General features: G+C 50.7%; 1 protein-coding gene across 2 annotated transcripts in view; it reads left to right on the top strand.

Annotated features, from left to right (window-relative positions):
- The window catches only part of EFL1 (elongation factor like GTPase 1), a 123,435-nt gene that overhangs the window by 35,396 nt on the left and 73,888 nt on the right, over positions 1 to 14,151 (top strand). For both annotated transcript variants that reach the window (XM_081795826.1, XM_078449081.2), the window contains 3 exons: positions 6,244 to 6,395; positions 6,632 to 6,798; positions 11,774 to 11,912. In XM_081795826.1, the coding sequence (XP_081651952.1) occupies positions 6,244 to 6,395; positions 6,632 to 6,798; positions 11,774 to 11,912 (458 nt within the window). The remainder of the gene's footprint in view (positions 1 to 6,243; positions 6,396 to 6,631; positions 6,799 to 11,773; positions 11,913 to 14,151) is intronic.

Raw genomic sequence — 14,151 nt, 5'->3', positions numbered from 1 at the left:
TTGACGTGGGTGCCTGGAGCCCCTCTTGTGTAGTACCCGCATCTCCTCTGGCCATTCTCTGTAGGCATTTTTCCAGCAACCCGAGAGAAGCACCATAAACATGACGTCTTAAGAACGTCCAGTACATCGGGGAGCATCTTAAGTCTCGTTCTTGTGCGTTATAAATAACGACGCTCCCCTCACTGACTGCACGCACCGAGCTCTCTCAGTACTCGCGCCCCACCGCCGAGGGGCCGTGCGGACCTGACAGCAGTTCTCCAGTGGGAGAAGTTAGTGTTTCTCTTGTACCTGCAAGAGAAGCCAGGCGCCTTAAGAACACTGAGTTCCATGCTCAAGGTCACAGAGCTGGAAGGAGGCCACAACAGTGTCTGAGTCCAGGTGTGTCCGCTTTAAAGGCGACAGCCTTTCACTTCCCGGGTGGAGTCTGGCCCGACTCATCCACTGTGGCTTTTCTTTCTTTTCTTTTCTTTTCAAGCACTTACATTTAAAAAAAAATTTTGTTTTAATTTTTATTTATATGTGAGAGAGAGAGAAAGCATGCGAGCAGGGGAGGGGCAGAGAGGGAGAAACAGAGACAGAATCCGAAGCAGACTCCAGGCTCCGAGCTGTCAGCACAGAGCCCTACATGGGGCTTAAGCACGTGAACCAAGAGATCATGACCTGAGCCGAAGTCGGACCCTTAACCGACTGAGCCACGCAGGTGCCCCTCAAGCACTTACATTTGAGTGTGTTCTTCGTTTACCTTTGACAATGCTGCTGTAGTCAAATATTGAGCCAAAAGCAGCGGCGAGTAGTGAGCTGTGACTCTCCCCCCTCCACGCACTGTCTGCACGGGACCCCGGCAGTGAGTGCCGTCCCCTGGCCCCGGGGGAGGTCAGGCAGGGGCCGCCCCCGGATGGTGCCCCTCAGCCTCGCTTCGGGATTTGCGTCACAGCCCACCGGCTCTGCCTGGTGCGTGTCTTCAGCCTCGTCTGCTTCCTTCCAGCAAAGAGTTTGTCAGGAGAGAAAAAGCCATTCTGAGGACAGTTGACCTTAAATTCAGTGATCAGGTGACCCTTTTCCCGTGGACTACGGTAAATTGGAATGACTTCATTTGTCACACGTGTGACGTGTCTGTGCTTGACGGCGGCCTGGGTGAGAGGCCAGGACGGTGGTTCAGTTGTCACGAGCAGACGCTGGCTTTGAGAGCCGCACAGCTTGTCAGCCAGCTGCGCATCCCCGCACGAGAAGGCGTCCTCGCGGAGCAGAAACCGCATGGTCCTTGCGGTCTAAAACCATAGTAACGTCTCCTGGCTCCAGTCTTGCTTCTTGGTCCCCTTCGCCATGGAATGTTACCCTCCAGCTGTCCTCATAACCTTTGCAGTGAGAACTTCTAGAATCTTCTCTCGAGCCGTCTTCCTTCCGTTGCAGCTTTCACATCCATCTAGGGCGGATCCATGCCCCACGGCCCCGGCACTGCACCACGCGCCCCGAATGTACTGAGCCGCTCCGGGCTCCCTCTTCTGAGTCCTTGCCTGCATTCCAGGTCCTCCGCAGTCGGGCCGCACACCGCCGCGCCTTCTGTCCACCCGGCCCCACGTTTGTTCTTTGGCAGAGCTGGCTTTCTCATACCGTTACGTCACTCTTCTGAGATACCTGGGAGCGGGTGCGTGTTTTTACCTCTCCTTCCTGCCAGCGCCCTTCCCCCTCCCCCGGAAAGATGTCCCTGGGAGAGCCGAAGCCCCCAGCTCCACCTTCCTTAATTGCTGTTCTCCTTTGTCCTGCATTTCTCTCTTTGTAGCAGAGAGCACTCTGCTCTGCCGAAGTTTGAGAAACCCGTGTAAACTTCTGTCCGTCATCTGATTCTTATCAGGGTGGTGCTTCAGGGCCAGTTTCTTATAATTCTTCCCAGTGGCATTGAGTTTGACCTCCAAAATATCATAGTAAATGGTTTCTTCCACCATTTTTTGCATCCGGTGAGCAGGCCCAGGCCAGAGTGGGGAGCGGGAAGGAGCGCGTTGCTGGGCACAGTCCTCGGCTTCTCACTGAGTGTTCTGGAAAGTTCCGCCTGGTGTGGCTTTTCACCCTTCACTCCTAAATCTAAGTTGGAGGCCATCCAGCTTCCCTGCCCTTTTCCCTTTTAGATTCTGGGCCTTTGTTTTTGCTGTTCCCAGCCGTAGTCTATCACAAGTTCTTACTAACGCGTACATGGTCTACATGTGTGCTCAGGAACACTTTACTGGGACTTTTTTATGCCGTTCTTCTCCCCCGAATGTCTGCATCTGTTGCTTTTGCTTCCTTCTTGAGAAGCAGCTCTTTCTGTAACAAGATGCTCTCTTCAAACAGAAGTCACTCTTCTCTTTTTTTAAAAAAAATACTCATTTTTTGAGAGAGACAGAGTATGAGCGCAGGTGGGGCAGAGAGAGAGGGAGATACAGAATCTGAAACAGGTTCTAGGCTCTGAACTGTCCGCACAGAGCCCGATGCGGGGCTCGAACTCACAAACTGTGAGATCATGACCTGAGCCGAAGTCGGACACTTAACCAACTGAGCCACCCAGGTGCCCCCAGAAGCCACTCTTCCAGGTTTGTCGCTTCACATCCTCTCAGCTGCCTCTGTCCCAGCTGCAGCGGCCTTCCAGCCTGTTCTCGGACATCCCAGCCCCCTCTTGACCAGGGTCACAGAGGCCAGAGCAGGAGCATTCTGCTTGGAATCTGGAGGGTGGATGGATTTGTGTTTCTGCCTCTTCCCTTCCCCGCCCCCCCACCAGTTCACCTGCGCAACCTTTGGGTCAACGTGCTCACCTCCGCTCTCTTCCATCTCATGTTAGTAACTGCTGTCCCTTCAGGAAGAGTCGGCCACAGTCAGTCAACTGCAGCCTGAATAACTCATCGCCCGCGGCTGTTCCTTGGCTGGTAGAACTCAGCTTTCTTGCGTACAAATTCCTCTTTGTTCTCAACAAACGCTGGATACGCAGTGGGTGCTGGCGGTAGTCCTTGCTGATTTCTGTCTGTCTGTCTGCTGTTTCCCTGCACACCGGTCCCGGCCCACGGCAGTGCCGGGCACGGAGCAGGTGTTCCCTGGACGGGCGGATACGTGCGCAGATGGGAGCAAGCGTCCACACGTTTGGCGCTAACTTGATAAATATAAACGCTAATGCTCCCCGACCGTGTCGTGAAGTGAGGTAGAATGAGGATGTAACTTACGTGAATGGATGTTTCTTTTGACCTAAAGCTAACATCATCTGCTTAATGTGATGATTATTTTATCTTCTTTAATTCCTTCTGAAGGGGAGACATCCTGGGGATAACGAGCACAGGGTTTGGAGTCCGAGCTGGATTTGAATTTCGGCTCCTCCCTCTATTTTCTGTGTGACTTTGGGTCAGGTTAAATTTCCTGAGCCTCTGCTGTATCAGCTGTAAACTAGAGACGATGGTGTCTGTTTCATTTAGTTGTTGTAATAAATACGTACTATCGTACACGTAAGGGGATTAAGACGATGTCGAGATTCTGGTGATAAGCCCATTGAAACAGACTGTGTCTCTTCACCTGCAAACAGGTGTCTCATATTTTTTTTCCTCCCTGTTCTAACGATAACGTTGTATTTTGCATTTCTTTTTTAACTCAGATACTCTCGTAAGAGGTTTTAGCAAAAGTCTAGAAACACAGTAAGTCATCCTGGGGCTGACTGAAGAAGCAGCTGGAGGGTTTGGCTTGCAGCGGAGCAGGGGGAGAGGGGCCCGAGTGCAGGCCACCGAAAGGCAAGGGGGAGCGGATTTGTTGGATGTCGCTCCGGAGCACGGGACTGCAGCCGTGGCTAGAAGTTGTAAGGAAGGAGAGTCCATTCCGTACTTGAACAGGCTTCTCACGCGTGGAGCTCCCGGGACAGAGAGGCTGGTCTCTTGCAGGCGAAGCAAGCCTCCAGCACAGTAGTTCTGGCTGCCTCGTGACCCCTGATCACGCCGCTCTCGGCCACTCATGTTTTTGCGACCTGTGACACAGCCCCACAGGGACATGGGTCTGACTGCCAGGGGACAGCTCCTAGAACCAGACTCATCCATTTTGAGGGGTAGGTGCAAAGGGAGGTAGGACTAGTGCCCAGTCCTGGTGGGAGACCTTGTCTAGCAGGTGAGAATCTTTCTACACAGCACTGGACAGTCAGTGGTGTAAGCGGTCCCCTCCCCGACTGGCCCGCAGCGGGGCTGTAGGCGGTCCCCTTCCACGCTGGCCCACGTGAAGTAAGAAGGAGGAAGAGGTTTTAGGCCCCTGGTATAGGAGCTCCGAGAGTATGTGGCCATGTGGAATGCACGTGAACGGTGCACTTTCAGAACGGATATCTGAACGGGTTCCAGAGCTTAGGGGAGCGGAGGGGAGAGTGGCATGGCAGCGTGGGGATGAGACCACCTGTCAGGTGTCAGGTCAGCGGTCGGGGAGGAAAGCAGAAATCATGGGGAGGAACGGCAGGAGGGAGGCGCAGAGGGACAGGACCACACGGAGTGGGCAGCTTCCAGAGCTGGAGTGTCCAGTTAGGACCAGAGCACCGGCCCGACCGTCTGGACGCTCAGTCCCGGAGTCCGGGGCTAAGACGCTGTAGTCCCGCCGGCTTCAGGGAGGCGGTTGGTCTTGCCTTGTGCCGGGGCTGAGGGTGCAGGCGGGTCTGCGCAGGCCCACATGCGGGCAAGGAGCCTCGTCCTGGGAATCCGTGCACCTGCTTGGCTTCTGCCTTCCAAACTGAAGCTCCCCAACAGTGCGCATTTTCATTCAACTTAGCGCTCCCTTTTCTAAGACCCTCTCTGTGGCCTGATAGACGTGAGGGTAACTCTTTAGGAAAACAGCTCGTTCCCCTTCCCCCAACCAAGACTAACCCCCAACAGACAGACAGCCACACACCGCCTTTTCTGTGCTGGTACTTGGGTCTAATGCAACAGCTGATAATCACAATTTGACCTTTTAGTCCAGCTGAATTTCCAGCGTTCAGCCTGACCTTAAACCCTTCCTCTTGGACCCAGGTTCTTTGTGAACATATATTCTTTTTTTATATATATTAAATACAATTTATTGTCAAGTTGGTTTCCATACAGCACCCAGTGCTCATCCCAACAAGTGCCCTCTCCCTGCCTATCACCCACTTTCCCCTCTCCCCCACCCTCTGTCTACCCTTAGTATGTTCTCAGTCCTTAGGGGTCTCTTAGGGTTTGCTTCCCTCCCTCTCTCTAACTTTTTCCCCCCCTCCCCTCCCCCCTGGTCTTCTGTTGAGTTTCTCAAAATCTACATACGAATGAAAACGTATGGTATCAGTCTTTCTCTGCCTGACTTATTTCACTCAGCAGAATACCCTCCAGTTCCATCCACATTGCTACAAATGGCAGGCTTTCATTCTTTCTCCTTGCCAAGTAGTATTCCATTGTATATGTGAACCACATCTTTATCCATTCGTCAGTTGATGGACATTTCGGCTCTCTCCATAATTTGGTTATTGTTGAAAGTGCTGCTCTAAACATTGGGGTACAAGTGCCCCTGTGCATCAGCACTCCTGTGTCCCTTGGGTAAATTCCTAGCAGTGCTATTGCTGGGTCATAGGGTAGGTCTATTTTAAAAGTTTTGAGGAACCTCCACACTCGTGAACATACATTCTTAGGCATTTGTGGGGAAAACCTCAATTTTTTAAAAAAATATTTATTTTTGAGAGAGAGAGAGAGAGAGAGTGCATGAGTTGGGGAGGGGCAGAGAGAGAGGGAGACAGAGGATTCAAAGCAGGCTCTGCGCCAATAGCATAGAACCCGATGTGGGGCTTGAACTCATGAACTGCAAGATCATGACCTGAGCCAAGTCAGAAGCTCAACCGACTGAGCCACCTAGGTGCCCCCACACCTCCATTTCTTACCGAGGCCTTATGCTTGCTTCTCAGCAGGGGTGTTCTGAGCCCTGGTATCTCACTCGTTTCCGGCCTGTCCTCGTTGTTCGCCTCATAGAAGAAGGTGGGCATCAAGGGTCAGGCTCCATGCCGTGGCGTGTGGCCGTGTGTGGGGCCGTGGACTCTTGCGTGTCTGTTCATAAGCTCAGAGTAGCTCACGCGGCATTGTAGAGAAGACATCGCTACTGCGGGGGGAGAGCTCGCAGAGACCGTGCTCGGAAGGGGCTTGGGACCCGTCGCCGTCTTATCCGGCCCCGCTGACTTATCCGGCCCCGTTGCCCTTTCCCTGCGCGAGCGGACCGAGAGGTGCTGATGTTGCCAGGTGTTAACCTGTCTGTGACCTCCCGTAGACCTCTCACGCAAGAAGAAATTGCGCAGCGGCGTGAGCGTGCAAGACAGAGGCATGCGGAGAGGCTCGCAGCCACGCAGGGGCCGGCGTCCGTGGAGCCCCCGGAAGATGGCGGTGCCCCGGAAACAAGTCCAAAGGGAGAAGAGACAAAAGGTACAGCTGTCCCTAAATAGGTTTGGTGCGAAATAGTTGTTTTAACTTAGGACGCTCATCCCCTGACTCTGGAGCTTGGCTTTAACTGTAGCTTTAATCAGTGTTCTGTCATTCTTGGTGCTTCTTTCCTGAAACTGGGCCACATCTCTTGTATTCACCGCCTGCTCTGTGTTTTTAGGCATCTCCTGGACTGGAGGGAGCACTCGTGGCACTCATTGTCCTCTCGTTTCTGGCAGGTGATGAGCACCAGGTGGAGGGTAAGACCCTTAAACCTCAGCCCGAAGAAGGAAGCAACCACGAGTCTTTCGTTGCCTTTGCTCGAGTGTTCAGTGGTGTGGCTCGAAGAGGAAAGAAAATGTTTGTCTTGGGACCCAAATACAGCCCCGTTGAGTTTTTGCGGCGGGTAAGAATTAGAAATAAAATGTCACTGTAAATGTTTTTTGTTTTACTTATTTTGAGAGAGAGTGTGTGTGAGCAGGAGGGGCAGAGAGACAGGGAGTGTGAGGAGCCCCATGCGAGGCTCGAACTCACGAACCGAGAGATCGTGACCTGAGATGAAATCAAGAGTCGGGCACTTAACCGACTGAGCCACCCTCGCGCCCTCAAGACGTTAGTATATCGTTTCACGGTTCTTAAATGTTTCCGTATCGGTTGAGATTACCTGATTGGTAGGTTTATTTTGTCTCTAGAAAGGCACGTTCAGGTGAATCCATATATCTCCTCTTAATATTGCTTTGGTAACATTTGGTAAATCTGTCTCAGTGGCATTTGGAAAACTGAACCAGTATGTGAACTCAGTTTTCAGGCCTCATTTAACTGTAAGGCTTTCCAAGGCCAGAGGAAAGGGCTGGTTAAGAACAGCTGTCATGCGGGGGCCACGGCAGCGGCAGGACTTCATGAAATACGGGGATCCAAAAACTAGGGGGCTCAGGCCGAGGGGAGGGGCAGTGAGCAGGTGACAGGCCGCGGTCACGGTCACGGCACGGCAGGTGGAGCCCAGAAATTGATCAGGAAGGTCTGTAAGCAGGTGAACAGCCAGCATCCGGTTACGTACACCTGAGCCGAAGGGCAGAAAACCCCGCAGGCTTGAGCAGCCTCGGGTCACTTTTTGGACGTAAGCAGAGTGTATGCATCGTAGTTAAATCGTGAAGGTCGCAGGGTGATGAGGATGCCAGAGGTGCAGGCGGTGAGTCAGGATCGGCAAGAAGCCCCGAGAGCTTGTAAGAGTCGCTGTCTCACGAGCAGAAGAGCGCGCGGTCCTCTCCTTGCGGGGACAGCAGGGAAGCTGCGGCCTCGGCCGTGGCAGAGACAGAGTGGCAGGGGGAGGCTCTGCCGTCAACTTGCCTTGCCTAGAGTGCTCTATTCCGTCAGTTTTAGCTGTTTAATCCTTGGCGATGACTCTGCTGAGCGGCCCTCGGCGGGCTGTGGCATGTCGTGCTTTGGCGAGAGGGAGCGCGGCCGCTGGCGTGGGGACGGGGGGGGGGGGGGGGCTGGTGTGCTCACAAGCCCGTTTACGCTCGTTGACATGCTGCTGTAGACGTAGTCGATGGTTTGTTACTCACCAGTAAGGCTCGAGTGGTGGCCCGTCTTCTTCCTTCTTTGTTCTCTGTACCGTCAAGGTGAGGAAGAAACTGTTGTCCCTTGGCGTGGCACGGAGTTAGTGGGCTTTACGAAGTCCACGAGCCCTCCGGTTTATCTTCTCTGTGGAGCGCAGCTCTGCTCTCGAGGGGCTGGCGGCTGAAATCCAGTCGTCCTGTGCCACCACCCGAGGGGCAGTGACGGAACGAGTTGACCGCACGGAGGACTCCGAACTCCGGTAGCCGGAGCCCCGGAAGGTCTCCTTCCCACCTGCTTTTCTAAACTGTCACGGGTATCACACACCCGGAGATAAACCTCACGTGGACTTGGGGTCCTGTCCGCCGGGTGGCCTGCCTGTTACAGACTACCGCGGGTGGAGCAAATCCACGGTCTCCGTGTTTCTGTGGAGCGGGAGTCCACGCCGGAGTGTAGACCAGACTGTTCTCCGGAGGCTCAACCGGGAAGGGGTCTGCCCCCGGGCTGGCTCGGGTTGCTGGCCGAGTCGCATCCCGGTACCTGGAGGGCTGAGGGCTCCACGTTCTTTCTGGCCTAGAAGCCGCCTGCGGTTTCCCGTCATTTGGCCTTTCCCGGCTTGGCGGTGCCCCTTCCAGCTGGCGAGGAGGGTCTAGGCTGAACTTATCAGCAAGACGGTCTCGTGTGATGTTACGCAAGCATGAGAGTGACGTCCGCCGCCTTTGCCGAGCGCCGTTGGTGAGGAGCGAGCCACCGGCCCCGGTCACGCCCAGGGGAGGGGGTTGCGTGAAGGCGTGAACACCAGGCGGCAGGAGTCATGGGGAGACCACCGTCAGTCTGTCTGCTACTCTTTTGCCTTTTTTTTTTTTTTTTTGTAGTTTTACGACCTGTATATGCACTGAGAAAAATCTCTTCTTTTTGAACTTTGTATAGATGGAATCTTACTGTCGGTATTCTTCTACAGCTCACTTTTTTTTTACCTAACATCGTGAGGTTGATCTAAGTCAACACCTGTTCCTGTACTTCGTTCATTGTTCGTTGCCACATAGTATTCCATTGTGTAGACAAACGTTTTATGTTTCGCTTTTCCAGTTACTGTGTATTTGGGCTGCATTCGTTTTTGGCTCATCTAAACAATGCTACCTTGAGTATTTTTGTACAGATTTCCTTAGGCACATTTGCGAGAAGTTCTCGGTAATACACCCTTAGAGGGATCCTCTGGGTAACAGGATCCGTACATCTCCAGCTACCTGGTTAATTCCAGATCGTCCTCCAGAGGAGCGTCCCGTGTGTCACCAGCTCCATTTCCACACCGTCCCCAAAATGTGCTGTTGTCAGGGTCTTAATTTTTGCCGGTCAGATGTGGATGACCTGGTCTGTTCAAGTGGTTTTAATTCACATTTTCTTCAATACCCTTTTAATATGTTTATTGGTCATTCGTGCCTTTTCCTGTGGAGATATCTTTGGGTCATTTGCATATTTTTCACTCTTGCTGGATATATTTTTAATACTGGTTTTTAGATGTTCTTTGTAGAAGCTGAATGCTAATTTCTTGTCAGTTCTAAGTTTTGCAGATTTCTTCTCCAGCTCGGGACTTGTCACACGTTCTGTTAGTACATTTTAATGTAAAGAAGTTCTTAGTTTTAACGTGGTGGAATTTACCAGTCTTTTCCATTATGAGTTTTGGTTTTTGTATCTTGTTTAAGAAAATTAAAATTATGACCACACGGAAGCCGAAATTTTTGCCTGTGTTTCCTTCTAAGGTTTAATGTTTTGCCTTTCACGCTTAAATGTTTGGTTCGGTATTTATATATTCTATGAGGAGAAGGGATCCAGTTTTGTTTTTGTCCCCATACAAACACCAGTGGCCCTAATACGATTCATGAATGTCCATCTCGACCCACCACTCCGCCATCTGTCCCAAGTCGCGTTTCGTTTGCGCCTCGGTCTGTTTCTGGACGAACAGACTTCATTTTTTCTGTTTGTGTGTCACCGTCTCTGTTGAGTGCTGACTTCACTTCTAAATGTTTTGATAATTCAAAGGCTGTGCCCTCTACCGTGTCTGTCTTTGTGAGTGCCTTGCTTATTGCTAACTCTTTACTCTTCCATACAAAGTTGATGGTCGGCTTGACAGGTTCCGTGAAAAGCTCCTTTGAGAGACCGATTGCTTTAAATCAGTACGTGTGTTTGGTACGAGTCAACATTTTGTAATATAGAATCTATCTGTGAATCTATCAGGCATATCTATCTGCTTATTTAGGTTATTTTAAATGTTTTTCGTTAAAGTTTTACAATTTTATCCATAAAGATACTTAATCACTTTGTTAGACTTCTTCCCAGCTATCTTATATTTTGTTGCCGTTCTAAAAGTTGCTGTTTAAAAAAATGTATTTTTTCTCTTGCTGACGTAGGGACAGCTAACTTTTGTATAATGATCTTGTGTCTAGCCACCTTGCTTACAGTGTCTTACTAATTATCATTTATCTGTAGCTGGTTCTAACTGGATGATTATATTATCTATAGATAATTTTTTGTCTTCCAATTTAATCCTTTTTAAAATTTCTTCCCAATTTGTCTTTAGAGCTATCCTGCAGACCTGTCATTGAATCAGAACATGTACGTTTAAACGTAGCATGCGCCCGAAAGGCCCACATTTTCCTGGGGTTTCCAAGTTCACCCTAACGCAATAGCTTCTCCCTCCTCTGAGTGTCTGTGAATTTACTTGCCTGTAGTGCTTTTTTGTCACTCACTCCGTTTGTGATGTTAGTTATCTTCGTATATGCTGTAACTTAACATTTTTTCTCTTCATAGACAGCAGTAGCACGGTGCCTTGGGCCTGTGGGTACCAAAGGTTAGTTGGTTGATTTGAAGGCCTTTAGGGTACTTGCATTTATATGGAGGTCGCTGAATGATACTGTCTCGAATACTGAATAATTCTTGACGAAACTTAAGATCAAACATGATATGAGGTGAGCGCATAAATCCGTTATCCCTGCAGCATATCCCTGCGGTAACTTGCTCTGTCTTCTCATCAGTGTCCCCAGTATTCACGGCCTTGCAGATTAACAGCATAGCATGTAATAGCCATGTTTGGCCATTTTCGTGGCGTTTTATCACTGGCTGCTCTCCCGCTTGGTCATTTCCTTGTGTAACCCAGCACCAGCACCTGCTCTTGCTGAGTGCTTGCAGGGCATTATGATGAGATTAAAACAATTAAAACAATTTTTTTAATGTTTATTTTATTTTTGAGAGACAGAGAGAGACAGAGCACGAGCCAGGGAGGGGCAGAGAGAGAGGGAGACACAGAATCGAAGCAGGCTCCAGGCTCCGAGCCGTCCGCACAGAGCCCGACGCGGGGCTCGAACTCACGGACCGCGAGACCGTGACTTGAGCCGAAGTCGGACGCTCACCCGACTGAGCCACCCAGGCGCCCTTAGATTAAAACAATTTTAAGTGATAAAAAACGTGGAAGTAATAGCACAGTGGCACCAGGACTGGCGTGTGGCACGGTTCCCGGAAATACTGGCCAGGGGCTGTGGGGATTTTTGGTTTTTGGCTAATATGGTGGTACTAGGTCACAGAATTGATATTACTTAGTCGTAAAACTGATGCCTGTGTCCCTTTCTTGACAGTTTTTAAATACTTGAGAAATTTAGATTTTATTCATAAAGCGAGGCATCCTTTCTATCACTTCAGATTTCCGGGCTTCAGGTTGACGTGACGTGACCGCACCATCTCCCCTGTGGATCAACGTAACCGTATCGACACGAGCTAATGTTTCTGTTTGACGTCTCCTAACTTCTCTCCAATCGTTTCTCTTTGGCCAGGTGCCGTCGGGCTTCTCCACCCCACTGGACGACCTCCCCCCGGTCCCCCACATGGCGTGCTGCACTCTGGAAAACCTGTATCTCCTGATGGGGAGGGAGCTGGAAGGCCTAGTGGAGGTGCCTCCAGGAAACGTGCTAGGTAAGGCGGCCCTGTGGGCCCCTCTCGTGCCTCGTCTACACTCCATTCTGAGAGGTCGCCCTGCCCTACCTGCCGCACAGACTTGTGAAATTTTGAAGGAAATGGCTTTGATCTCTTTTTCACTTTGGTTATTTTTTTCTGGCGTCCTGAGCCTTTAAGTTTGTGCGTTTGAGGAGTTAGCAATCCTCCTAGTGGATCAGTAACTTGCTGTGGGTTCTGGAAGTTCTGTTTTTAAAAGTACTGCCTGAGTAATTGGTGAATGCCCCGTTTTAAGCTGGGGCTCCGTTTGGTTGGGAGCAAGAAGGGGGATTTCTGCTCACTTAAAAGTCAGTCTGGATGACTAAGACACTTCTGGTTCTCAGTTATTGGAAACTATTCTGATGTAAAGTTCTATTTAACTCATTTCCTCTGTTCCAGTATTTTTTATCCATTAAATGTTGCTTTACTAGTAGTAGTTATCAGGGCAGCTGGGTGGCTCAGTCGGTTAAGCATCTGACTCTTGATTATGGCTTGGGTCACGATCTCACCGTTTATGAGATCAAGCCCCATGTCAGGCTCTATGCTGACAGCTCGGAGCCTGCTTGGGATTCTTTCTGCCCTTCCCCTACTCATGCGCGCGCGCTCTCTCTCTCTCTTTCGCTCTCTCTCTCTCTCTTTCTCTCTCTCTCTCCCTCTCACACACACATACACACACAAAATAAATAACCTTTAAAAAAGAGAGAGAGAGAGAAAGAGGGGTTCCTGGGGGGCTCAGTCAGTTAAGCGTCTGACTCTTGATCTCGGCTCAAGTCATGATCTCCTGGTTCATGAGATTGAGCCCCACGTCGGGCTCTGCACTGACAGCACAGAGCCTGCTTCGGATTCTCTCTCTCCCTCTCTGTCTCTGCCCTTCCCATGCACACGTGCACACGTGTTCACTCTCTCTCAAAAATAAATTAACTTAAAAAAACTAGTAGCATTTATCAGTTTATATCCATAAATACTGTTTGTCGACCCTGCAGTGTTTCTTACATACTTGGCTTCTGCTTCTGTGGGCAGAATTCACGTTCTGAGGTCCTTAGTGAACCCTGAAGTCTCAGATTGAGGGATTTTCCTCGGAGCATCACGGGACCTGAGTGTGCTGTGAAATGCTCTACGTCCTGTGCTGCTGCTTTCTGAGCCCGTAGGGTGCTTGTCGGCCGTAAAGCTGTGTACTGGGTGATTGCTCGGCTGGGAATTCTCTTTATGTTTTAGAGAAACGGTCCAGACTGCTGGTCTACAACAGCTAATGATTGATCTGGATTTTGTGAACTTGAGACCAAGAAACTTGCCTGAGCATTTTGCCACTCCTTCACAGAGACCCATTCTTCTCTTTATGTTTGAATTCTTTTCTTGTGGAGGGGCATGAAATTAGTGGAATTCCTAGCTTCTCATCAAGTGTTCCCTGTCCTCTTCCAACCCTTTGGAAAATGCCAGCGGACCTTGACGGTTGGTATGTTTGTGAGCTGCCGTAGCCAGCAAAGTACCGTAGCAGGAAGGACATGGGAAGAAGAACGAATAATACCCTGTCTTTGTTTATAAGCCTTCCTTGGGATGGCTGTATTGCTCAACTTCAGCCCATTTTGTTTCTTCAGTGCAAGGTAAGGTGGAAGATCTTGGACCTAATGCCCAAGGGCAAGGGAAGGTATCTGTAGAGTGGATGGTGTTTGCCATGTCTCCTCCCGTTAAGGCCCAGCGTCTGTAGTCTTTGCCTGGTCGAGGTCGGGAACTTGACGGGCAGTGGTTCTCTCTTCTGGCTTTCCGTCTGCCGTCCGGGACTGAGGTTCCGCAGCTGATGAGGAGGGACGCCGTCTCTCTCTCATCTGCTTCTCCAGGCAGCCCTCCCCTGCCATCTGCGGTGAGCTAGAACTTTCTTCCTCTTGGAGAAGAGACACGTGCCTCCTTCTCTTTTCCTGGTATTTCAGAATAATTGCGAGGTGATGGTGAAGGTGCGCAAATATTTGTTCACCAGATTTAGCAATCTGGAAATAACACAGACGGACGCACCACTTTGGGTCAAAACGCATGGAGGAGGAAGCCGGATTAATTTTGCCGAAGAGCTAAGCTTGTGTGTAGCTGCAGGTAACCGAAACCCAAACGCATGCTTGTGATGAATTTCACTCACCAGGAAGCCTGAGCACAACACAGTCCGGGGCCGGAGTGACGGCTCTCCCGTGTCCTCAGCGAGCCAGGTTCCTTCTGTCGGCCTGTTTGCAATCCT

Source organism: Panthera onca, chromosome B3, assembly GCF_046562875.1.
Source record: "Panthera onca isolate mPanOnc1 chromosome B3, mPanOnc1 haplotype 2, whole genome shotgun sequence".
In the NCBI taxonomy this organism is placed as follows: Eukaryota; Metazoa; Chordata; class Mammalia; order Carnivora; family Felidae; genus Panthera; species Panthera onca.
Note: the sequence above shows the minus strand (reverse complement) of the source record. Positions and strands in the feature narration are given on the sequence as shown.